This window comes from Sarcophilus harrisii, chromosome 5, assembly GCF_902635505.1.
Source record: "Sarcophilus harrisii chromosome 5, mSarHar1.11, whole genome shotgun sequence".
In the NCBI taxonomy this organism is placed as follows: domain Eukaryota; kingdom Metazoa; phylum Chordata; class Mammalia; order Dasyuromorphia; family Dasyuridae; genus Sarcophilus; species Sarcophilus harrisii.
In genome coordinates this window covers 91,908,510-91,936,293 of record NC_045430.1, presented here as the reverse complement: position 1 = coordinate 91,936,293, position 27,784 = coordinate 91,908,510, and the positions used below count along the sequence as shown (strand labels likewise).

Below are 27,784 nucleotides of genomic sequence, written 5' to 3'. Positions count from 1 at the left end.
TGGTTTTCACGGAAGCTTTCTATTTTTAACTTCAAGTGATTTAAGGGACTTGAGGAAGATTTTCTCCTCTTCATGTCCAAAATACTGCCCTTGTTTTGTGTAGCATTATCCTCTTACTATAGGGCTCTTAAAATAGCAAATAAGCCAGAAAAGGTAAACTAATAAATTAATGTGAAATTATCAGCTCTCTTACCTCCCTGACAAAGGCCAGAATAGCAGGAAAGTATTGATCACTAGCAAGGAAAGGAAGAAAAAGGGAGATTGGAAGCATTGAAGATTATTTGTATCTAATTCACAATTTTGCCTAGGAGTAATCCTACTGGGGAGTTTCTGCCCTTGTCTGGATTTCATCTGACCCTGCTCCTCCCCAGTCATTGAGGGTTAAAACCTTAGTCATTTTATATTTTTTCCTCTCTTTCTCTTTTACCATCAATGCTAAGTCATATTGATTCTATCCCAGAAACCTGAGATTCTGTCTCTGAAATCAGCTCCCTGTTTTCCACTTCCCTTATTACCATACTATTCTAATAGTCTCCTTCATTTTCTCTTCTTTCCAAACCATTCTTTATGCTTAATCTTCTAATTTTGCAGGGAGAGGCAGAAGGGGTGAAGCAATTGGTATTACAATAATTTACCTAGTATCACACAGCTAATAAATGTTAAGTATCTGAGACCAGGTTTAAACTCGGGTCCTCCCTAGTTGTCCCTTATGCTTCATATTCTTAATCTTATTCTACCACTCCTCTCCTTGTAGAACTCCTTTTAGCAGAGCAAAGATTTCCAGATTGGCACCAACTTAAGTTTCTAGCATTGTTTATTCTTATTTCTTTTTATCCCTCTAGATTTTAGTCAAATTCAACTAACTGTTCCTAAACTTTATCTTAACCTGCCCTCTTTTGTACATGCACTCACTCAATTCATTTTCCCATGACTAGAATGGATTCCCCTACATCATCACCCATCAAAACCTTTCCCACAGTTCTGATCCTTCCCATATGTTCCCCAAACCTCTCTCCTGTGAACATCTCATGTTTTAACTTTTGTTTGTGTCTTATCCCCTATGAGATAATACATTACTTATGTTAGAGACTATTTCTTATTTTGTTTTTTGTCCCAAGTGTCTCACATATCACCAGGAATATCATAAATGTTTAGCAAGTATTTGTGGAATTGAAATGAATTTTGATATGGTTTGTTTGGTTTTTTCCCTTTGTATCTTTAGCTTATCATAAAGAAAGATTTTAAAATTAAAAGCTGTCTTGTATCATGTAACATTAGAAACCAAAAAAATTATTTTTATATATAATTATTATATAATTATAGTTTACAATATAGTTATATAATTACTCAAATAAATATATTTACTCAAATATAATTACTCAAATAAACAGTGTTATAATAAAGGAATTTGCTTTATTCCAGAGAGCCACAATTTTGGAGAGCTGTGGTTGGAGTTCATAATCTTTTTCAGAGACATCGGAACACTAAGAAAATAAAAATTAAAGAAATTATTATCCATCCACAATTCATCCCGGATACATATGAAAATGATATTGCACTTTTTCATTTAAAAAGAGCTGTGAGTTATAATGATTATGTTCAGCCTATCTGCCTACCATTTTTTAAAGAGGTATTTAACTTGAATACTGACACAAGGTGCTTTGTAAGTGGTTGGGGCAAAACAACAGAAGAAGGTAAATATTGGCTCAATTTTATTGTTATATAGTACACCTTAATTCCAAATTACCAGTTTAGTTCTAAAAATTTGGCACCAACCTTCTAATTGATTCTTTTTCTAATATGTTGAAAAATGGCTATTATATAAAAGCTTTCAAATTGCCACAGGAGGAGAATGGGCTCTTATGCCCTCCCTGGCTGGGGCCCAGCCCACTCTTTTTCCTCTTGTCCTTGTCTGTGGGACTTCAAGACCCCAATCTTTGCCCTGGTCTAGGGGTCACTTGAGGCCTTTGCCTGTGGAATGCACAACCCATGAAAATGCCAGAAATCAGACAGCTGTTATGGCTGTCACAGAGATCATGAAAAGCAAGGGGAAAAAAAGACAAAAAGACACCAGTGTTCTTCCAAAGTGAAGTAATGAAAAGAATAGAGTCCTTTATTATCATTAACTGTATCCTTAAATGCTTTCTAACCACAATGTTGCCAAGGAAACACAAAATGAAAACAAAAAGTAGATCAGTGTATGAAGGGACTATGTGAAAGTTGGGTTCAAGGAGAAACTTTAACATTCTCAGACAAAACTGTCTCTTCTATCTGGGCAGGTGGCATATCATTCCTGCAGATTCATTCCCATAACATCTTTTGCTCCCGAACCTTTCCAGCCTCTGCTGACCAATGAGCAGGCTGAAGTGGGGGGTTTTGCCAGGTCAGAATGACATGAATTACTGCAAACTGAATGCAGATTGAGCAGGCCAGAATGCTTGGGCAAAGTACAGTTTGGAAATATAGCAAGCTATGCACAGGCTAGGCAGGTTACCTGGGAGGCCACAAATTCCCCCTTTTAATTTTTTTATTGCAAACATATCTGGTGATTAATAACACGGTTTGCTTACATAAGCTCACTATTACTTGACAAAGCCAGGGCATCAGGCAGCAAAATGTAGGAATAGGATGGTGATGACAGGGCCAAGGAGTAAGGCAGAGATTGCCAAAATGACAAGGCTAGCTAGAATAATTTATAAATTTTATCAGCAATGCCCTTGGGGTCAGATTGACCTAAAGAAGTCCAATTCATGTCCTGAATGATTTTTTTCAAAGATTGCTGCATTAACACCTATTTTAGAAGGCTGGAACACACAAAACAAACAAGCTCTTAATTGATTCCAAGAATAGTTTAAAAAAAAAAAAAAAAGGTTAGATGCATTAACTTTTACAGCAGTAACACACAAAGGATGAAATCTATAATTACATCTCAATGTAAGCTGTCGTTCTAAGTAATCTACATGATCTCCTAAAGCTAACACAGTATCTCTTATTTCAATATTAAGTCCTAATAAGTTCTGGTTAATAGATTCTTGTTTTTGCAAAGCAAGCAATATATTGCAAGCAATATAATAATATTGCAAAGAGGTTACAAATTGAGCTGTCTGTTCATTTTCAAGAACAGCTTGTACAGAAATAGCAATGGAGGTTGCAAAGGCAATAAGAGATTCTAGAAGCATAACACCTGAAACAATACATGAAGTACATTGCTTTTTTCTATTGTGCTGAAGGTAATACAATGTTTCTTGGGCAGGGGAATCATACCGTTGAGGATCAACTACAGTCAATATTGCAAATGGGGTATGTGTTACTATATAGATGTGAATTTGCTTTTCAGGCCACAAAGTTTGAGCTTTAATATACATTCCTTAAAAATAAACATTGCAAAAGCATATAATCCATACAAGTTACATTCCATAATCCTTGTCCATTAACATTGGGATCATAATGAAATTGTAAGGATCAAGTAAAAGGCATAATCAGGTGTGGTATATACTATAAGAGGCAATGATTTTTTTTTTTTTTTGTACTTTATTTATTTATTTATTTTTATTTAATAGCCTTTTATTTACAGGATATATACATGGGTAACTTTACAGCATCAACAATTGCCAAACCTCTTATTCCAATTTTTCACCTTTTACTCCCCCCCCCCCAATCCCCTCCCCTAGATGGCAGGATGACCAGTAGATGTTAAATATATTAAAATATAAATTAGATACACAATAAGTATACCTGACCCAAACGTTATTTTGCTGTAGAAAAAGAATCAGACTCTGAAATATTGTACAATTAGCTTGTGAAGGAAATCAAAAATGCAGGTGGGCATAAATATAGGGATTGGGAATTCAATGTAATGGTTTTTAGTCATCTCCCAGAGTTCTTTTTCTGGGCATAGCTAGTTCAGTTCATTACTGCTCCATTAGAAATGATTTGGTTGATCTCGTTGCTGAGGATGGCCTGGTCCATCAGAACTGGTCATCATATAGTATTGTTGTTGAAGTATATAATGATCTCCTGGTCCTGCTCATTTCACTCAGCATCAGTTCGTGTAAGTCTCTCCAGGCCTTTCTGAAATTATCCTGTTGGTCATTTCTTACAGAACAGTAATCTTCCATAATTTTCATATACCACAATTTATTCAGCCATTCTCCAACTGATGGACATCCATTCAGTTTCCAGTTTCTAGCCACTACAAAAAGGGCTGCCACAAACATTCGTGCACATACAGGTCCCTTTCCCTTCTTTATAATCTCTTTGGGATATAATCCCAGTAGTAACACTGCTGGATCAAAGGGTATGCACAGTTTGATAACTTTTTGAGCATAGTTCCAAACTACTCTCCAAAATGGTTGGATTCGTTCACAACTCCACCAACAATGCATCAATGTCCCAGTTTTCCCGCATCCCCTCCAACAATCATCATTATTTTTTCCTGTCATCTTAGCCAATCTGACAGGTGTGTAGTGGTATCTTAGAGTTGTCTTAATTTGCATTTCATAAGAGGCAATGATTTTACAACAGGAGTTATAGCATTGTACTTAAAAAGTGAGATACAAAACATTAATAGCTGGTGCTAAAGTGGACAAATAACATCCATGAAGAAGGGTGCTCGATTCCTGAAGGACCATGAGAGATTAGTGTAACCAAAGTAAGAAGGTCCTTAGGGTCTGATTGCCAAAAGGTTATTTGAGGCACGCTTATGGGACTATGAATACCAAACTACAGCGGGCTCCAAGTAAAGGCAACAAACAACTTGTTGGTACTGCACTGTGCTAAAGAAGGGAATTTTAAAATAGGGAACTTAGGACGAATAACAGCAGATTCATTGTAACAAAAAGAAGGTTGGGACCAAGAATAGGTATGTTGGGTTATTAACATGTTGAGCTGCAGGAAGAATAACATCTAGGGAAAAGAATCCATTATTTACACGTATATTTCCAGATGATAACCATGATACCTTTTCTATCTGGATTCTGGGACCCACCCCCCAGTGGAAACAAATGCGAGGTGGGCTCACACACCAGTATAATTAAAATGTAACATGACATTCTCATGAGACAATTGTTTTACAGTGGGAGGTATTAATATGTCCGTAGGTCGGGTGGCTTCTGGAACTGTCATCCATCTTAAGGATCTTCCCAAGTCACCAATGAAAACCACGGGAGTGTATCCCATAATGCCCCACAGAGTTCCATGGATCCATGCTCTGATGATAGAAGAACGATGAGGCACAGCAAGATCTTCATGGTGGCTTCTCAGGCACGGCTTTACTTTCCACAGGCTGTACTGCTCGTCTCCAGAATCTGTAATGAGAAGAACAGAACCCTTCTTCCATCCTTCCATTGTGGCTGAACCGTGCCACAGCCTTGGGGTCAGCTCTTTCCACATGACTTGTGAAACTAACAGTGGGGGTAGGTTATGATGACTGGTGGAGCGCTCAGGTGACTCTGGTGGGTGGAGAAAAACTCTCTCTGCAGGAGAAATGTTTGAGTCAAGAGTTAAAAAGTTCAGAGTGAATAACACTTGTGCTAATCGTGCAGCTGGAGAGAATGAATGTTTAAGGATATAGGTTTTGCTGTCGTGGTGGCAGCATTCAACAATAGCTTGACCCTGGGGGTTATGAGGTATGAAAGGAAGCACAAAACAATTGAAAAGCAGAAGAAGCTGACGCCAGGCCATTGGCTGTTTTAAAAGAAGCCAAAATGCCTAAAGTTGCGGATGCGGGGAGAAAATAATTTTTAACAACTGACGTGTTCTCTGAGGAATGAGCTGAGGCCTATGTAAATGAAGAATACATATCTATGGGAACATGGACATAAGGAAGGCGACTAAGCATTGACACATGAGTAACATCAGTTTGCCAGAGATCATTAGGGAACCCACCGCAAGGGTTAAAGGAGAGAGGGAGAATGGGTGGAGAAAATGGTAAACAAACAGGACAACTTTTCACTGTGTCCAGCTTGCTCTCTCTTAATGTGAAACAGGTGGTGAAGTGATTTTGCTGAGAGATGTAAATGCGCATGTGCAAGCTAAGCTTCCTGAGAGTACCTAGGAGAAGAGAGTCTGCAATGGCATTTGGTTCAGCCATTGAGCCAGATAGATTTGTGTGAGAGGGAATATAGAATGGTGACGTCCAGGAGCATATTAAGGCTTGACAGTCTGGAAACAATTGAAATACATCATTGGAATCTCTACGGAGGATAGCCATCTCTAATTGCTTAACAACATTTATTGCATACGAACTGTCAGAGAAAATATTGAGAGGGCTAGAGACAAAATTTAATGCCTGGAGAATTGCAAAAAGTTCATTAGCCTGTGTAGAAATAAAAGGTGTGTTAACACAAAAGATTGAGATGAATCAGGGAAAAACAGGGAAGCTTTATATTTCTTTATGGCATCCATATACGCATGAATAGTCTGTGACAAGGGAAAAAGACTTGTTATTCTAGAATCAATCCAAGACCAGCAAGAAATAGTGAATATAATTGGAATTTTAGAGTGAGATAATGGCATCAACAGAATAGCGTAGGCAAGAAGTACTTGCCATTTAGGGTCTCCAAGGAGAGTCTCCAGTTGGTGGTTAGTATACATCATGTCAACAACATCTGGAAGTGAAGCTGAGCATGAAATAACTCTCTTAATTGCTATTTGTAAGAGTCACCCTGCTGAAGAAGCTTAAGTCAATATCATTTTGTTAGGTTGAAATGCAGGAAAAAACCATTCTAAAATAGAATCATTTTGGTGAAGTAATATAGTAGGATACTTGAGTATGGGAAGAAGAGACAAAGTAACTGGAAGGGCTGGATCATAATGAAACACTGAGTGAAGAACGTTTACAACTTGCTCCAAAGCAGCTTTAGTTGATGAGTGAGAAAATGGAGAGAATTTAAAGCTGGATTCCCCCCAGAGCAATTCATACAAAGATTTTAATTGAGCATTAGTTAATGGCAATCTCCCTTGTAACCACTGGATATCACCCAAGAGCTTTTGAAAGTCATTGTTCTTATTTCTACCTTCTGAGGTGAAATGAATTCTGGGGACACCCTGAAACCTAAATAGTTAACAGTAGTAGTTGTCTGTATTTTGTCAAGAGCAATATATAATTGTACTGCTTCTAAGGCTCCGATTGTGTGTTGTAGCATGTCCTCAGCAATTGAGGATGTTGGAGCAGCACCAAGAATATCATCCATATAAAAGATTGTTATAGAATCTGGATATTTTGTCCTAATTGGCTTAATAACTTCTGCAACATACATTGACATAGTGTGGGACTATTTTTCATGTCCTGTGGCAAAACTGTCCATTGATACTTTTCATAAAGAGCTTCAAGATTAGGAGAGGGAACAGAAAAAAAAAACATTTGTCTGTCCTTGGCATAAACAGAATAAAAACAAATCCTGAATATCTATGACCCATACTGGCCAGTGTGAAAGAATCTTATTCGGAAATGGGAATCTGGGCTGTAAAGAACCCATTGTCTCCATTTGATCATTAATTTTCCTAATTAACCTTCTCCACTTTCCTGATTTCTTTTTTATCACAAATACTGGAGAGTTCCAAGGACTGTTGGAGATCTCAATCTGTCCTTGTTGTAATTGAATTTGTATTATGTCTCTTAAAGCCTGCAATTTTTCTTTGGTGAGGGGCTATTGCTCTGTTCATAACTGGTTAATGTTTTCCATCTACTTGGGACAGGAGCAGGTTGGGCTGTGGCCTTTAGGAAAAAAACTTTGTGGTGAGGCAAATCCCTAGTTGGCTGAGTCAGTCCCTGCCCCATAAATTTACTGGCAGGTAGTCAATAATATAAAATCTGATTTTCCCTTGATGTCCATTTTATACCCAAATTAAGGGTTGAGTACTAACGCAAGGTACTGTGGCAGCACCAGTTCCCATCAAGGCAGTATCAGCTGATTGAGAAGGCCATTCTTGCAGCCAAAATAAAGATGACAACACGGTTTTGTTTGCACCTGTGTCTATAAGATCCTCAGACATTTTTTCATAAATATTGTCATCATTGGATGAGAAGACAGAAATATTACTTTAGACCAATAAACATGAGAATGCACTGCATCTAATCCTTCAGGATCAAATTTCTTGAAATTAAGAGGCTATTTGGTATGGAAAATAAGACCATAAACTAACACTTCCCCCTCATGAAAACACTGCTCTGTGGGTAGGATTAATGGTAGCCACTTTTTTCAAAATTTCTTTAGGGCCACAGAGGATGGGGTGAATAATGAAGCCTTTAAATACAACATTCTCTGTGCCTATAGTAATGCCTAAAGTAGACAGAGGAAGAGCTGAATTTTCTACTATGCTAATCGGGGAAGTAGAAAAAGACTTGATGTGAGCAGAAGCTACAAAAAGTGGAACTGATGCCACAATGAACAAAGCTTTAAACTTTCCCCTGTGTGGGTTTGTAAAAGCTTTATCTTTAAAAATTAAGGCTTTTGTGTCTGCCCCTTCAGCCACTGCTCAGTGTACAGCTGACTGAGCTTGCAGTGGCTGTGATAGAATCATCATTCCCCAAATTGTAATAATGATTGTAAAAAAGCCCTCTTGTCTTTTGAGGAGATGTCTGATGACCCGCCCAAGAGGACTTTTTTACAGTCATTATTACAATTCTCTTTAGCCAATTGTTTAACAATAATATCAGCTGATTGTCCTTCTCCAATTGTTCTATGCACTGCTGTTAATGAGTCTAGTAAGAAAATCACTGAACGTCATGGTAGGTCTTTGTTTTATATGTGTAAAAGACACTTCTATCTTTTGCAGGTGGAATTTTTTTTTGCCAAATTCTTAAAAGCACAAATAGCAATTTGTTGATAAACCTGCATGTTATAATGAAATTGTTTTCCTAACTGACCATATAGACCTGTCCCTGCTAACTGTTCCTGGGTGATATTAATATTGTTGGTTTGATTATTTACTGCCTGAAGTCTGCATTACTCACCAAATGCTGTGGACCAAGCTAGAAAGTCCCCTGAGTCCAGGCAGATTCGAGCCAGGGTTCGACAATCATGTGGAGGCAAAATTGAATACTGAACTTGCTCTAAAAGACTCCTTACATAAGTAGATATGGGCCCATAATCTTTGGAAGAGGTCTTTAACTCTTTAAGAATATTCATGGGCAAAGGAACATAATCCCGTCCAGGCTGTCTTGGATTGTTAGGATTTTGAGTTTCAATGAGAGGGAAATTCTCAAAGAGAGAATCCGCTGGAAGTAAACTTTCCCCTGTGGGGGTCCGTAAAAGTTTTTGAAGAAGAGTGATAGGCTGCTGTTTTGACTGAAGCTGCTGATCTTGCCCTGAGGCAGAAGCAGAAGACTGTGGCTGTTCTCTCTGGGAAGAGTATGGAGGCTTTTCTTTTATGTGTAAGGATGCCAATTCTGTTTGAATTGTAACTGTCTCTGCTAAGGGAGGTACTTTATCAGGATCTGTCTGAGTTTCAGCCGAGAGGTGCTTAATTTCTCAGAAACAAGTGGGATCAGCCATGCACAATTTTTAAAAATATTATACAGCTGAAAACAGTAAATGGCAAACTTATCTGGCCCTACCTTTTGGTAGTGTTCTGTTAATTGCTCTCCCACAACTTTCCATTGTGACAAATCTAAAGTTTCTTCAGCTGGGAATGAAGGAAAACCCTGCTGAACTAGGTCCAAAAAGTGATGATGAGGCCCTTCTCTCTTACCAGGGTTTTTAAAACCTTTTCAAAAGTGTCTCGGCAAAGTAGCTTAAATACTGCATGCCCCAGATTATATTTACCCCCCACTCCCATATGGTGATGTTCCTGAGTTTTAAGGTCTTTCAGAGCTGACCTCTGTGGAACTGGCTTGTGTGTCCTGGGCTCTTGGAAATCCCTCAATTGTCTCTTGATTATGCTTAATTGTGCCTTAATTAAGGCAAGCCATTCTGCCAGTCTATGGAATGCACAGTCCATAAAAATGCCAGAAATCAGACCAGTTGTTCTGGCTCTCACAGAGATCATGAAAAGCAAAAGAAAGAAAGACCAAAAGACACTAGTATTCTACCAAAATGAAGTAGCAAAAAGAATAGAGTCCTTTATTATCATTAACTGTACACTTAAATGCTTTCTAACCCCAATGTTGCTAAGGAAACACAAAATGAAAACAAAAAGTAGATAAATCAGTCAGTGTATGAAGGGACTATGTGAAAGTTAGGTTCAAGGAGAAACTTTTAACATTCTTAGACAAACTTTCTCTTCTATCTGGGCAGGTGGCATATCATTCCTGCAGATCCATTCCCATAACATCTTTTGATCCCAAAGCTTCCCAGCCTCTGCTGGCCAATGAGCAGACTGAAGTGGGGGTTTGTGCCAAGTCAGAATGACATGAATTACTGCAAACTGAATGCAGATTGAGCAGGCCAGAATGCCTGGGAAAGTACAGCTTGGAAATATAGCAAGCTATTCACAGGCTAGGCAGGTATGATTACATCACCAAGGCAGGTGTGATTACCTGGGAAGTCACACTTGCCTTCCCACTGTTATGTGGATCCCACAGTCTTGATGGTCCCTGTGTCATAACACTGGAAGAAAAAACGGTCTGAATCCCGCAACTCTGGCAACCTCCATCATGGCATCCATCATCTTCAGGCATCCCAGCCTTTGCAACTTTTGTAGCTTAGGATTTTTGAGATTCAGAGGATCCCATAGAGACGTAGACATCAACCTCTTTATCCCAGAAGACTCCTTCCCCAGTTTTCTCCAACAGGAGCAGAATGAACAATGGGGTCTGGAAGAAGCTTCAGATTCCTCCACTCTCTGGCAAACAGCTCTGTCTGAGAAATTTGAGCTTACTTGGTCATCACTAGTTTTTTGGCCAGGTCCTGTAAAATATCCTCTTGCCCTTCTTTGGAGTGGTGGTAGTGATGGTGGTGGTAAGGGTGAAAAAGAAGATTGAGGTCTCGTGATTAAGTACTAAAGATAGAAAATTAATCTTAAAAATTAATTTTCTAGTTAATTAATAAAAAATTAAGCTTAACTTAATTGAGATAAATCTCTGCTTTTTCCTTGAGAGAGACCATGGCAGGATACTTATTGAAGTTCTTGCCTTGATAAAGAAAAGAAATCAAAACCCAACAACTATATTACAAACAATGACAATTTTGACAATTGTGGGGGAAAAAAAGGATAATAGTGCCCCAACTGGGCTTGTAAACATAACTTCATTCCCTTATCTCCAACCACAACAAAAAAATAATAAAATCTAGTCCAACACAGCTACAGTATTTTCAAGCAAAAAGAAAAATTGCTATTACAAATCCATAATTGGAAATTCCTTTGTTTTTGTTTGTTTCTCCCAAGAGGCTCAAAAACTTCTTTTTCCTGAGCAGAAATAGTGATATAATCTTTTTCAAATAGTGCCTGTGTTCATGATTTCTGGAGAACTGTGGTACTTAATACTCTGCATCATTCTTTTACCATTCAGAAGTTTACCCCAGAAGTGTGGGAGCAAGCAGATTAGATTCCTGCATCTATTTTTAGTTTTCTGTGTTTTTTATCCACTTGAACATATGACAAAGTTGGGTGTTTAAAAATACGATTATAATGGGCTTTAACATTTTCTTGCAATGCTCCTTCCATCTCCTGATTGCACATATCCTATCTAAATCTTAAGGACTGCCATAATGGGCTTTCTGACACAGGACACGAATTGTATCTCTGAACAGGGATTCCAACAATAGGATGGCAAACCAGCTCTCCAGTCTTTCTCTCTTCTTACCTAATTAATTTTTACCACCCAGAAAACCTTCCTCCTCTTTCTCCAAATCAGTATTTGTCCCTCTTTTGGTTACACAATAATTGTATAGTCAGTTTAATTTGCACTGTTAATATGTTGCTTTATAAGCATTTTTCAGTCTTTCTACATATGGATCTTTTATCCTTAACTAGACTGTAAATTTAGAAACAGGAACCAGAACACATATCTTTTGTACTTCTTCCATAGTGTCTAGTGAATTGTTCAATACCTAATGTATACCAGACAAATTATATTGAATGACAAATTGGCTAATAGTAGATGCTATAGGGGAAAAAAAAAACAAGTCTATCATTGAGGAATTTATATTCTAGTTAGAAATGTATGAGGTCAAGGCTTATGTCATTCCTTTTGTATTCTGCTTAACACCTAGTACAGTACTGAGTATTTAGTATGTCCATATGATGCCATTAGAGTGGTCTAGATTCCTGGTGGTCTAGAGGTTAGTCGCTATAAGAGAGTTATCAAGAATCCCCATTAAATTGGCCGCAGGTTCTAGGAGTGAAAGAATTCACTCATTCCCGAATATTAGTTGCAAAATGAAAGTTTATTGTTGGATAGTAATCAGTTTACCCAGAGACTGACTTCTAAAGTCTATGTTCCAGATCTATGGAAAACAGTGTTTTGCACTGAGAATGCAGTTCTCAGTGGACAGAAAGTCCTGGCAGCTGAGTGAGCCGCCGAGGTCCATCTGCAAAGACTTTAGTTGATGGACGCTTATTATATTGGTTATCTTGGTGGGGAAGCCCAAGCTAGGTGGCCCAAGCAAGTCAGAATGGGGACTGGGACAAACAGAGCAGATCAGAACCAGTAGGGACTTGGAGAGCCTAAGTTGGCTCAGATCCAGTGGGGGCTGGGACAAGCCTGGATCTCCTATTGGAATTCAAAGGGATGCTTTTGACCAGGATTTGTGAATCAAAGGCTCTGGTATCCAGGAAAGATAACTTTATCTGGGGAGGATATGCCTTAGCCAGGAGAGGCTGAGAATCTGAAAAGAATCACAGATCAATCTGAAAGGAATCACAGATCAATAGGAAAGAGTTTCTTAAAGGGACCCCAACCCGCTTCACATATTAAATATAGTGATTGAAGATATCCAGACATGAAAGATTTGCAAATACCTTCCTGGCAACAAAGCCAAATTAAACAGAATTCACTTATTCTATTCTAATTCTATTCTAATATTATATTAATAGAAATTCTCAATTAATTTAGCATCACTGGCTCCAGATCTCACCCTCTGCAAGAAGCTTTTCCCAGTTTTTCCTATAGTTAGTGCCCTTCCTCTGTGACTACCCCAAAGTTATCTTGTTTGTAAATAGTTGTTTGCATGTTATCACTTTATTTAGACTATGAGCTCCTAGAAAGCAAGGGCTGTCTTTAGTCTTTTATTGTATATCTAGTGCTTTATCACAATGGAGGCACTCAATAAATGTTAGTTGGCTTAATATGTGTGTGTGTGTATGTGTGTGTGTGTGTATGTATATATATATATATATGCATTACATATATGTAATCTTATATAAACATGCATACAATACCCACAAAAATGTTAAAAGGGATCTCAGAGATCATCTTGTGCAAGACTATTGAAGTATGAATTCCCTCTACAAAAGCTGACCAGAGTATCACATAATTGGTTATGGAAGGACAAGTCATTTAAGCCTTTAATGCCCCTAGGCAGAGACATCACACATGCAATCCTTAGAACTCCCTAGTGGGCCAAAATCAGAGTAAAATACAATTGGGAAATTTTGAACAAAGTAAGTAAAAATATTATGAAACACAGATAATGTTGATATATGGTTTTCTAAGTCAGTATACAGCCATGGGGATCCTCACATATGGATTAGTTTCTCTGGTTTTATTTGAGTTTGACACCACTTCCCTAGGCCCCTTTCTAAGACTTTGAGTTGCAGAGCAGTTGTTGATCTGGATTGCTAGAAGTTCCCAAATGGAAACTTAATATTAATAAAACCACAAATCTTAACAAAACCCAAAAATTCTTGGGAAGTTTTTCCTTATATTAAAGTGAAATCTGCATTCAATTTTTATGAAAAAGAGGCAAACAACAACAAAATACTAATACCAGTTTTGAGTTTTTTAAAAGGAGCAGCTAACTCTGTCTATGTAGTCACACACACGCATACACACACTGGGATAAGGGGTTCCTAAAGTACAGTGGGCTGACCTTGACACCCAAAGCTGCTGCCCCTCAGCCCCATGTTTGGAAAGGGGATTTGTTTGAGGAAGACAAGCTGAAGATGACCTTAGGGCATGGCACTAGGCAGCTGCTGCTGGGAGAGAAGGCCTGAGAGCCATTCAGGAAGTATGGACTTATTCAGTCCTGGAATCAAGCCATAGAGCCAGGGATTTGTAGCTCCAGGGTGGTGAGACCCAACTAACCAATCAACCAGAGCACATGACTGATCTGGTGACTTCTTTCACCCAGGAAAACTGCTTGTCTCTTTTTCACTCAGTGTGTTTTGGGGTTTGTTTCCTTATTCTTTATTCTTACTGTTTTAAATTTAGATTTATCTTTTGGGAAACATTTTGCCAGCAGAAATGCTAAATTGTGATTATATTTTAAGGTTTACAAATAAAAGATAAAAAGAAGAGCCCTATTAACTCTAGGAAGACAAAAACTTCAATTTACATTGAACCTGAATGCTTCAGAACAAATTTGGGATAGTTAAACAAAGTGAAGTATTAGCCTATTAAAAGCCTGGTATATAAATTTGGGATTCCTATGGCTTTAGACTGAGAGCTAGTCAGGACAGGGGGCACAAGGGAGCAAAACTAGAGAATAAATTGGGCACTTTTTTTTTTTTTTGGCTTGGCCTTTTGTCTTTTAGGTCCTTGGAAGGCAAGTCACACCCCTAAGGGAAGTAAATTGCTAATAAAGTTTTCTTCCCCTAGTTCTCCTTCAGAAGAGAGGAAGAATCGTGGAAGCAAGCTCAGTGGGGCTTCTGTCTCAGTCGATAATTGTCTGCCCAATCTACCCAGCTCCCCAGTGCCATCTGCTGCCTATACATAATCAAAAAGTATTATGAGTCTTCTATGGGTGTAGTTTTTATTACAGTTGCAAAGAGCTTGTTTGCTGGTCCACAGGATACAGAGGGAAAAAGAGGAAGCAGAAAATAAATTTGGTCTACAGGTCAACAAAATGATAAAAATAGCAGAACAATGTTATTTTCCCTGATTATTTGGAAAATCAGCTGAGGGTAATTTATAATTAAGGATAAAAATAAAGGTCCAAGCCTAAGAGACATGGAGAAAGAATCAGTATTTAGTGAGGCTTGAATGTTAATTTTCTTCCTTTCCCATTTAATGGGAAGGAGTCCAGAAGACTGACAACTGATGGGAGATATGAGGGAAGATGGAAAAAACCTAGTTCATGATTTTTAAGTTAGTGGAAAGTCCAACTAGAGATGTTGAGTAGGGAACTATACTACTGTTTTTCTGGTCTGATTATGCAGGGTTTGTACTATAGAGGGAATAAAAAGTTAGGATGTTACAAGTGTGATCTACTTAGCTGTTTCTATGATCTTTATAATTTGAATAGAAATCCATTATTAGTTTCTTAGGAGGTCAATGTGGAAATGATATAAATGCTGCTCCCCTGCCTTTAAAAAGATTTTTTTAGGCTATATATGTACATTCATTTTTTAAAATTATTTTTTAAATTAAAGCTTTTATTTACAAAACATATACATGGATAATTTTTTCAACACTGACCCTTGCAAAACCTTTTGTTCCAAAATTTCCCCTCCTTTCCCCCATCTCCTCCCCTAGCTGGCAGGTAGTCCAATACATGTTAAATATGTTGAAATACATGTTAAATTTAATATATGTATACCTATTTATACAGTTATCTTGCTGCACAAGAAAAAAATCAGAACAAGAAGGAAGAAAAAGAAAAACAGGAAAAAAAAAAATGCAAGCAAATAAGAACAGAGAGAATGAGAATGCTATGTTGTGTTCCACACTCTGTTCCCACAGTTCTCTCTCTGGGTATAGATGGCTCTCTTCATCACTTCTTGTTGAAGAGAGCCATGTCCATCAGAATTGATCATTGTATAATCTTGTTGTTGCCGTGTATAACGTTCTGCTCATTTCACTCAGTATCAATTCATGTAGGTCTCTCCAGGCCTTTCTGAAATCATCCTGCTGGTCATTTCTTACAGAATAATAATATTCCATAACATTCATATACCACAATTTATTCAGCCATTCTCCAATTGATGGGCATCCATTCATTTTCCAGTTTCTAGACACTACCAAAAGGGCTGCCACAAACATTTTTGCACATGTGGGTCCCTTTCTCTCCTTTAAGATCTCTTTGGGATATAAGCCCAGTAGTAACACTGCTGGATCAAACTGTATGCACAGTTTGATATCTTCATTTAAAAAAAAACCCAAACATTTCCATATGAGTCATGTTGGGATAGAAAAATCAGAATAAAAGGGGAAAACCACAAGAAAGAAAAAAAAAAAAAGAACAAAAGGTGAAAATGGTATGTTTTTGTTGTGTCCTGCTTTCTAGAGCTCTCAAGTTGAGGTGACAAAACGTACTTTTGCTTTCTAGAGCCCCCACACCAGGGTGATTAAAATATCCTACTTTCTAGAGCCCTCAAGTTGGGGTGACAGAATATACCATTACTTTCTATAACCCCCATTCTGGGTTGATGAAAATATCCCTTCCTAGTGGAGAAGTGAAGAGGCAGGGCTTCCCAAAATGGAGTCCATTTATTTCAAGGGCTTTCCCCTTTTTATAATGTAACAAAAACAACACTGTACATGTGAAACTACATAACTTGTTATGATACGTAGTTTGCCACCTGGTATCACTCTTCCATCTGGTATCACTCTGCTTCAATCCCAACACAGGGTTGTCACTGCCCCCTGACTTCTCAAGAAGGCTGAGAACCCTTGGGGAAGATAGGGAGCAGAACCAGACAATGTTAACAGGTTCCCTCTGGGCTGAAGGGTTTTATACCTTACTCAGAGTTTTCTCACTGTCTGGGACCCTCTACATGCTTTGATTTGCATTCACTCTCCATACTTATTTCTCTGGATGTGGATGGCACTTTGCATCTAAAATTTCCTGCAACTGGCTTAGATCACTGAATTGCTGAGAAGAGTTAAGCCTATTCTAGTTGATCATCACATAATCTTGCTGTTTCTGCATACAATTTTTCCCTCTTTATTTTCCTGATTCTGCTTGCTTCACTTAGCATCAGTTCATGTAGGTCTCATGTAAGTCTTTCCAGGCTTTTCTGAAAACAGCCTTCTCCTTGTTTCTTATTGAACATTAATCTTCCATTACTTTCACATACCATAACTTATTCAGCCATTCCCCATTTGATGGGCATTCGCTTATTTTCCAATTCTTTGCCACTACAGAAAGAGCTGCTACAAACATTTTTTTGCATTCATGGGTGCTTTTCCCTCTTTTATGATTCCTTTGAGATAAGACACCCAGTGACATTATGGGATCAAAGAGCATGCACAATTTTATAGTTCTTTGGCCTTTTCTTATTCTCCAGAATGATTAGATCAGTTTTTTCTTTTCTTTTTTGATAATAATAGCTTTTTATTTTTTCAAAATGCATGCAAAGATAGTTTTTAACATCCACCCTTGCAAAAGCTTGTGTTCCAAATTTTTCTCCATTCTTCCCAAGTAATCCAATATAGGTTACATATGTGCACTTTTTCTAAACACATTTCCACATATATCATGCTGCACAAGAAAAATCAGATCAAAAGGGGGAAAAATGAGAAACAACAACAAAGGTGAAAATACTATGTTGTAATCCACTTTCAGTGTCTACAATCCTCTCTTTGGATGCAGATGGTCCTTTCCATCATAAATCTATTGGAATTGTCTTGAATCATCGCCTCTTTGTTGAAGAGTAGCCTTAATTTGCCAAGTTATCTGTGGCAAGTATTTTTTCAGGCATGGGGGTTTAATCTGTGGTTGCTTTCCCTGTAGATTCTCTTGACAAAAGCTGCTTGGTTAGGTTGGAACAATAAGTAGTAGGGGAAGGAAAGGAACAAAAATTTAGTGCCTGCCACATTGTGGCTAACATTTTCACAAATATTGTCTTATTTGATCCTCAAAAACACCCTGCAAGGTAGGTGCTATTGATATCTTTTTTACAGTTAAAAAACTGAGGCAAACAGCAGTGAAGTGACTTACTAGTCACTAGTAAATGTCTAAGGCAGAATTTGAACTCAGGTTTCCTGACCTCAGGCCACTGTGCATTCATTGCATTACATAACTACTTCAAAGTCATATTAAAATTTGTCCTTCAGTGGTACCTGGAGTGTTATCCTCTTCCTATGCTTTCTGCTGCTCATTTACCTTTATTTTGGGTTTAAGAAATAGCAAAGATGGAAGGTGTGTGGGTGGATTAAAATTATTTTCTTTGAAAAATTAATCAACTCACATGACTACATCATTGAGAGATTTTATAGATTAATTCCGTGATTTATTCCACATAAATGTAAATTAGGATTGAATTTAGCATCAGATCTTCCCAATTTCCATAAAAAATCTGCTAAGTGCCAAAATAACTGTCTCACTATTTGGTGAAATACTTGATCTCCAAAATAGTTTATGGATTTTTATTCATAGGCAATGCTTCAGACACTTTACAAGAAGCTGAACTACATTATATTCCCCGGAGCACCTGTAATAAAAGGGAAAGTTATGGAGGACGAGTTGTTGAGACTTCATTTTGTGCAGGTGAAGAAGATGGAATTGTTGATACTTGCCTGGTAAGGCTCAACAGTTTTTCTTGAAAATATAATTTAATGCTGTACTTACTGTGCAACCCTTGTATCAGACATAAAAGACCCTTTGGGCAACTTCTCCCTTCTCTGGCTTATTGCCTTCATTGGAGTAGAATCTGTGAGAATAAATACTGGTTTCCTTTGCAAGCTTATAAGGCTTAAAATAAAATCGTGTTGTTTTAAAATTAAGAAATATATAATTACAACTGTTGTCTCCAAAGTTACTGATGTTTTCTTAATTACCAAATCTTGTGACCCTTTATTTATTATTCTCATCCTTGACCTCTATAGAACTTGACACTATTGACCACCCTCTCTCTTGCTGTATTTCTCTTTTCTGGGCTTTTGTGACACTCCTCTTCTACCTATATCTGATTTCTTCTTGTCAGCTTCCTTTGTTGGATCATCACTCATGTCGTATCCTGAACTGTGAATGGATCTTAAGGCCTAACTTGGGCAATCTGCTTTTCTTTCACTATTACTCTCACTTGGTGATCTCATCCATTCCCATCAATGTAATTTTGTCATGTCATCATTATATACATAATTCCCAGATCTTTCTCTCTAAACTTTCTCCTAAACTCCAGTCCTTCATAAACCAAATATGTATATCCAGCCCAAGTCTCTGCTAAACTTAAGTAGTGCATTTCCAATTGCTTATTAAAGATGCCAAACTAGGTATTTTGCAGGCACTTCAAACTCAGCAGGCCCCAAACTGAACTCTCATCCTTTCCCCAAAACCCTCAAAGCCATGATTTAGAATTGCATAGAACTATAAGCTGAATTATCTACCCAAACTCTCTCATTTTACAGATGACAAAACAAAGGCCTAGAGAGGTTAAGTGACAGGGCCAAGATTTGGATCTAGGTCTTCTGACACTAGATCCAGTGCTGTCTGCCACTGCACCATTGTGTCACTTCAAAATTCAGTTCATTGCCAAATGTTCCTTCTATTTCCACAGTGCTTTCATTTCTCTCCCTTTCTCTCCATTCATGTTAGTTTAGACCCTTACCATTTGAACTGTGCCAATAGCCTCCTAATTTGTCTCACTGCCTCAGGTCTCCTCCTCCTTCAGTCAATCTGCATACCACTGCCAAAATGATTTTATGAAGGCCATGTCTCCTCACTCCTCACTAGGCTACAGTAATTTTCTATTAGCTTTAATATGATGAAAAATTTGGAAATGACCAGATTGTTTTGGTCCAAGTCTAACTCAGACTAAAAGTACCCTATGTTGTAATGAAATGAAATGTTCATAAGTGATCTAATAGTTCAAAAAAGGAGATTTACTTAGGCATAACAGGGGAACAATATTTAACAAGAATATGGCCAATGACAAGAATTGGAATATTGCTTCTAATGCACTTCATTGGTATTAAGGTATTAGACTTTTTTTTTACATGAATGTACATGTTAATAAAAATAATTTTCAAAATAAAACAGAAAATCTCATTTTTATCATATCTTGAGTACATTTTAATAGCTTCCCCCCCTTAGTTAAAATGTGTCCTTCCCTCTCACCTCCCTTCTTCAAGCCTTCATGTTAGTGCCAGGTAACTCAATTACCAAAAACAAAGCAGAGGGAGATTCAATATGTGCAGCTTGGGTAATGGCCATTTTTTGGAAGTTATTCACCAAAAATGTTAAAGACCATGGCTAAGTGTAAAGGGGAAGGTCGATTCTCCTAGAGCCCCCACAGCTGTGAATCATGACACACTTGAAGGAACTGCAGATCAGCCTTTACTGGGGCAGATGTTGCTTGTGAATTGGGAATAAAATAAATCGGGAGAGAAAAGGGAAGAGGAGAGAGGTCAGAGAATGCAACTGCTTCTCAGTCTCCTTGTATTGTTATCATCCTCTCACATAAAGGGATCTATTCTACTGGTCAGAAGTAGATCCCCAGCAGCCACTAGCAGGTGTCTCTCTTAACACTCATCAGCCACTAGCAGGTGGTGCCCATAATAAAAGAAGAAACACGCTTTTTAATGAGGAGGAAGCTGGAGTTGCCATCTTTCTGTCAGTCAAGAGTGGGCAAGGACTGTTGGATGTTTTGTTTTTACTGCTGGAAAAGTACGCATTTTTATCTGGTTTCATGTTGAGATGTAGCTTTTCATATCTGAGTTTTGAGTGTCCAAAAGAAAACTGTCCATTTAAACAGTTTTTCTATCTTATTTTATTCTTGACCCAGGAGATCATTAGATTCTTTGCTTTTCCTCTATCTGTATGGGAGGAGATAGAAGGATTCCCTGTCCCCAGAACAGCATGTACAACCACCCATTGGAGGTGGGTTTGTTAATGATTGAGGGTAGAGTGGATGGAGAGTTCTTGAATTCCCTTCATCCACAGAATGAAAACCAGATCTTCCAAAGGAGAGGATGGGGCAAAAGAAGGTCCCTTAGAATTCACTTCCTGCTATTTTGGAGAACCATTCCCTGTTTTACATTCTTATCCTGCTTCAAACTAATATCTTTGCTCCCATCTCTGGGAGCCTCAATGGGCTGGGACTGAAAAGGCCAAGACTGCAGGAACTAGCCTGGATGTTTGTTTCACCTATCACAAGGTCAGAGAAAAAGCCTCTCTCCGTTGATGATTGTCCCAAAGCATATTCAGCTGCCAAGTAACAAATGCCTTAAATGAATTCAGGGCTACAGGAGCCCTTTATTTGGGAGGAAAAAAGCCTGACAGGCAGCACTAAATGAGGTGAAGAAAAACTAAGATGGAAAGCTAGAAAACAATGTAACAGCTCCTGGAAGAATGACTGAATGTGGAATAACAAAGTCCAGAATTTCCCCAAGGACTGTATTATAGCTCTCAAAAATTTTGTCTATGATAAATCATTACAGCTAGGGAAACTGAGGGTCAGAGAGGGGAACTGACTTGCCTATGGCAAAATCAATAGCTTTGACAGCTCTAGAAATGACTTGTACTTTTATAAATTTGACTCGGCTGTCTCTATATTTGAGAAATGAAGCGTTCATTGCAGAAACTTGTGGTAAAAGCATTCCTTATCAACAGATAGGCCTGACTCAGACATCCAAATCCCCCCACTATCTAGGAAGTGAAAATTCTTGTGACTGGAGCTGAGGCTATGTTTTTTTTTTTTTTTTTTTTTTAACTTTTTATTGACAGAGCCCATGCCTAGGTAGTTTTTTTACATTATCCCTTGCACTCACTTCTGTTCCGACTTCTCCCCTCCCTCCCTTCACCCCCTCCCCCAGATGGCAAGCAGTCCTATACATATTAAATATGTCACAGTGTATTCTAGATACAATATGTGTGCAGAACCGAACAGTTCTCTTGTTACACAGGAAGAATTGGATTCAGAAGGTAAAAATAACCTGAGAAGAAAGACAAAAATACAAACAGTTTACATTAATTTCCCAGTGTTCTTTCTTTGGTTGTAGCTGCTTCTGTCCATCCTAGATCAATTGAAAACTGAGTTAGGTCTCTTTGTCGAAGAAATCCACTTCCATCAGAATACATTGAGGCTATCTTCTAACCCAGCTAGGTCTAGGACTCTGATTGCTGTTTCAGCAGAGCTATTCTGGAGGTATTTATATTTTAGTCAGGACAAATTTTGTCCTGATATCTTTCTTGGATTTTCTCCAATTGTCCTAGGAAAGTCACTGTTCTGCCCCAATTCTTGTTTATTTTTACTGTCCTATGTTTTCCCTGAGGTACTGTTTTGTATTGTTTTTATGGAGGAGATTTGGAGAGCTTGGAATTTTCTGAGCTACTCAGACATTTTCCCAGAATCCTCTCTGTATGATTCTTTTGTATGTTCTTATCACTTCTTAATCTCTTCTGTTTCTGTTTTTGTCTTTTATCATGACTGTTTTTACATCAAACTTTCCCTTAAGATCTTTAATTTTTTTGAAGAGATATATCCTGTCTCATTCTGTTGTTTTCTTGCATCTCTTTGCATTACTTATTCAAAAAAAATTCTTATATCTCCTTGCAATTCTCTGAAGTCTGCATTTAGTTACATATATCTTTCCCTTTCTCCTTTCCTTTTTGATTTCCTTCTTTCCGCAGCTATTTGTAATCTCATCAGACAGTCATTTTGTTTTAATGTAGAAGTTGTTAAATTTTGTGTTATCCTGACTATGGCTACATGTTATTTGAATTGTTTTTTTTCTGGCTGCTTGCAATAATTTCCTCCTTGACTTGGTTGGTCTAGAATTTGGTTATAATATTCCTGAGGGTTTTAATTTTGGGATCTCTTTCAGGATGTGATCAGTAAATGTCTATTCCTCTCCTCCATCCATGGAATTATACTTAATTTTGCTAGGTAGTTTATGCTTGGTTTTGATCCTAGCTCCTTCACAAAGCCTTCATTCCTTTAAAATGATAGATACTATATCTTGTGTGATCCTGACTATGACTTCATGTATATTTACATTTTTTTGTTTTTTTAGGCTTTTATAGCGTGTTCTGTGAGATATTTTACATTTTCTTCAAATTTTTTAGGCTTTTTTCTTTTTTTTTCTTTTATTGTGAAGTTTTTTTGTTTGTTTTTAAAAATATGCATATATATATATATCACAGAATCATTAATTTTCATTTGATCAATTCTAATTTGCAAGGAATTATTTTCTTGAATGAAGATTTATAGTTCTTTTACCATTTAGTCCATTTTGATTTTTAAGTATTTTTTCAGTATTTTTGTTCCTCTTTTTCGACGATATTAAGTCTCCTTTCATAATTTTGTTGTATAGCTCTCATTTCTTTTCCAAATTTTTCATGTACCATATTTGATTTAAAAAATTTTTTCTCTTTAAAAAACCCACCATAACTCTTTATTTTTAAAAAAAAATTGAATAGCCTTTTATTTACAGGTTATATGCATGGGTAACTTTACAGCATTAACAATTGCCAAACCTCTTGTTCCAATTTTTCACCTCTTACCCTCCACCCCCTCCCCCAGACACCATAACTCTTTAAAAAAAAAATTCTTCTAGAAATTCTTGTTGGGCTTGTGTTCATATTTAATTTTTCTTTGAGACATCACTTATAGATGTTTTAAGTTATTGTCTTATTCCTTGGTTATGTCTTTCCTGTCATTCCTGTCAAAAGATGTCATTGCTTTTTATGGTCACCTTCTTTTTTTTAGCTTGCTCATTTCCCCAGCCTGTTTCTCGACTTTTTAATTGATGTTAGAGTTCATTTCTGCTCACCTGGGGAGAAGAGGAGATTAGGGAATGACTGGTCTGAGCCTCTCTCTTCCTTCTGCTGGATTCACAGTTCAGTCTGGAGGGCCTGCAAGTTTTGCTTGCTTCCTGCATGGTGGGATCTGAGGCTTGTTCAGCATCCTCTCCTTTTGCACTCTGCAAATTTCTTAGACTTGGTTTTGCTCTATTGGCTTGTATGTGGTTGAGTTTTTATAGACTACAACTGAACTCAGTCACAGTTAGCCCACTGGATGGTTCTGCTGGTTCAGAGTGATTGAACAATGGTGGGGGGTTAAAGGTTGGAAGCGAGTCTCAATGTTGCTCTTAGGCTCACAGCTCTGTTTCAGCAACTCATTCCATACACAGGTAGGACCCTTGACCCTCACAATGGTGACCACCCTTCTCCATCCTGAAACTGGAAAACAGGGGACAGAACTGCCAAGTAGCACCCATTCCCCCTCCCGACGCTGACCCCGGTGTCTCCTGGCATTTCTTTCTGGCTGGGTGTCCGATCCCTTTATCTTGGTTGCTGCTGCTGCTCCTGCATTGCACTCCTGGCGAGTCCCCAGCCCAGTATCTGCAGACCTCCTTTTCATCTTTCGAAGCTGCTCTGTGCTGGAATACTGCAGCTCGGCGTTCAGTTTGGCATGTGTTCCAGGTGGTGGAGAGCACTGTGAGGATGCTCACCACTCTGCCATACTGACACATATTGATGCTAGAGGGCGGGAACTCTGAAAAGTGTCCTGGGACCTAGGTCAGCATGGTACTTGCAGTTAAGTGCCTATTCAGTGTGAGATAATGGTTCTCTCTGGTGATTAATGGTTTCCGTGCTCGGTGTGGTGTAGTGATGTAATTGTACTCAAGTATTTAAGGGCTGGGGAGGCTCTCCGCCACAGTTCTCAGCCACAGACACAAGGACTCGGGCTAAGGCTGAGGTCCTCCAGAGAGCTAGTCCCACCATTACACCTCCCCCAACCATTCTTCCTGGCTTAGTGAGGCAGAGGCTTTGAGAGAAGGAGCAAATAATACTGAGAATTGTTAATAACAACAGCTGGTATTTATATAACATTATATGATTTGCAAAGCACTTTACAAATCACTCATTTGATCCTCACAGAGCACCTACCAGTGAGGTAGGTCCTATTTTTGTCTCCATTTTATAGATGAGGAAACTAAGGTAAACACAGGATAAAAGCTAGAAAGGGTCTTGATTTGAACTTGGATCTGCTGACTCCATGTTTAGACCTCTATATACTATTCAATCTAGCTGCTTCTACCTTCAAAGAATTTACATTCTATGTAAGATGGGAAGGTGGAATGGGGCAAATATGTAAACAGATAAATAAGTACAAGATAATTGAAGGAGAAGAGAGAACTAACAAGGAGAGGAGTTAGGGAAGTTCCTTGTAAAAGGTGACGCCTGAATTAAATCTTGAAGGAAGCTAAGAAGTCTAAAGACAAATCCTTGAACAACAAACCTACTGGCACTGGTGGGACTCCAACATTGGGAGATTCTGACTTCTAAAGAGAGATGCCAGACTGCTTCTTTGATCCTCTGGCTCATTATGTCTCTGCTCCAGAGGAGAACCTAAGGACTCTCTTAAATAAAATCTGCATTTGGTTTGTACCTAGGGTTTCCTCTAAAGGAATTGAGTCCCTTTAGAAAGCTACTAATTGTACTAATTGACTAAATTACTAATTGACAAATATTTAAAACATGCTACAAAAACCATCACTCCTATTGTACTATAGAGAGCTTGACACTTAAACAATCAAAACATGAAACATTTTGTCATACTTACGATTAGGCATTTCATCTCCACTCTGGCTTTGTCCTATCTAGGCAGAAGAACTTCACTTTAAGGTCCTCATCTTCTCATGAGCCATTATATGTGTGGCTCATTCTACTTTTGGTGATCATCTCTTCTGCCAGTCACCTCAGTGAAAATGGACCTTTTAAGTTCATGAAGCTGGAAAGATCTATCCCAGGGCATCGCTTAGTCATGTGTGCCCAGAGAAAGAAACTCAAAGCAGAGGAGGTAGTTAGGATTTTGAGAATCAGGCTTACCTAGTGAATCACATGCTTAAATTCTCTCACCCTAGAATTGTGACCTAGAAATATTAGGAATAGGAAATAAGAAATATTCACAAGCACAAAAACAAGAACTTAGAAAAAAAAGTAAGGCTGGTAATCATTGATACCAAAGTCAAACTTAGAAGATTCAATCAAGAGAGAAATCTACATTACATCTTAGCCATATTAATATTGTTGCCACATATGTGTTTTTCACCCATCTCATTTGGTGTATTCCATAATATTTCTCTCATCAGTGCAACTTGACAATCATCTATTAAATATCTATTATATCTAATATACCTTTATAAAAAACTAGGTTATTAGGGATGTTTGGATCTTTGCTCCAGGATGGGAAAGCCTAATAGTACATAAACTTGCTTGTTCCATTGTTTTTTCACTCCCTTGCTGGTGATAATGATTATATTATCTTGGGTGTGCTTCCTCCCCTTTAAGCAGCTTAAACCTCATGCTACCTTAGCCTCCCAGTTGCTTCCCAAGTAAGCTTACCCTTCTTCTGACACTGATAGTGACCCAAATTACAGTTTCTTCTTCTATAAACTTAAGTGGGTAACAATGATTTTTTTTCTTTCATTTTTTGGGGGATGGTAATGAGGCAACTGGAATTAGGTAACCTGCCCATGGTCACATAGCTAAGAAGTGTTAAGTGTCTGAGGCTGTTCTAATGAGTAAACAAAAATCACATAATGTTAGATGTTTTTAACCAAAAACACAATGGAAAATTTAGGTCCCCTAGTGCCAATGCAAATTGAAGTTGGCCCCTCTATTGGGGGTGGGAGAATTGAACTTAATAGACATGAACATTTAGAAGCTAAGAGTAAATTGAAAATATATAACTTACATATATTCAAAATATATATAAATTATTGATAAATAGGTATGACCACAGATCTTTAGCCTCTACTCCATGAGTATTTCCTCACTATTAATTGAAGTTACTTTGTTGTTCTGTAACTTAAAAGATACTCAAATAACCATTGTTTTGTGTATGTTTGTGTTTGTTTCTATAGGGTGACAGTGGTGGGCCTTTAATGTGTTACCTTCCAGATGCCGGCAAATTTTATTTAATGGGAATTACCAGTTTTGGACATGGTTGTGGCCGAAAAAATTACCCTGGTGTTTATGTCCAGGTGCAATTCTTCAAAAACTGGGTGATAAAGGAAGTGCTTCAGGCAGCATCTGCAGACAGAAATAAGACAAATATTAGACAGGGGCAGATCGTTTTCATTGTAGTCTTTTTCAATTTACTAGTGGCCACATAAATTGGCACTAAGACCATAACTTATTTTTGTAACTTGCCCTTTTTCATATACTCATCTTGCCCCAAATGCTAATTAATTTTTATGAGAAAACTGACCTCTTTGAAGTTCTCATATCAACATTTCTTGCTAATATCAAAGAGGTTTTGAATATATAGTTCCAAAATTAGATATGGAACCACAGACTTTTCCCTGAATAGTGCTAATGATATAACTTTATTATGTAATAGTATACTTTATATTTGTAGTACTTTTCTCAGGGTTTATAAACAAATATACACTTAGATATATTTTATTATGCACATATTTATGTAAATAAAAGGAACTCAAACATAATTTATAGTTGGTTATTTATTAAATTCAGTGTGGTATAGTGGATAGTGTGATAAATCTGAAGTCAGGAAGAACTGAATTCAAATTCTGTCTCTGAAAAGACTGTAGGCATGAACAAGTAAGTCAGTCTTTCTGAGTTTCTTTGTCTGAAAAATAAATAAATTTTAAAAAATTATTAACTGTCTATTATATGCCAGCTACTAGCATATAGTATTGCATATTTCCTACTAAGATTATTATAAGATACTTCCTGCTGCTCTCTCTAAAAAGGGAATTAACACATATTGTAGGGGAGTGGAGTTGAGACTAGAGGTGAATATTTTAGTAATATTGATTTGATTACTG

The 27,784-nt window shown here is 37.7% G+C and overlaps 1 protein-coding gene across 1 annotated transcript in view; it reads left to right on the top strand.

Annotated features, from left to right (window-relative positions):
- Window positions 1-27,422, top strand: part of TMPRSS12 (transmembrane serine protease 12) — a 47,923-nt gene extending 20,501 nt beyond the window's left edge. The window contains exons 3-5 of the mRNA XM_023504279.2: window positions 1,423-1,694; window positions 18,423-18,565; window positions 26,858-27,422. Of these exons, the coding sequence (XP_023360047.1) occupies window positions 1,423-1,694; window positions 18,423-18,565; window positions 26,858-27,109 (667 nt within the window). The 3' untranslated portion in view covers window positions 27,110-27,422. The remainder of the gene's footprint in view (window positions 1-1,422; window positions 1,695-18,422; window positions 18,566-26,857) is intronic.
- The last annotated feature ends 362 nt before the right edge of the window (window positions 27,423-27,784 follow it).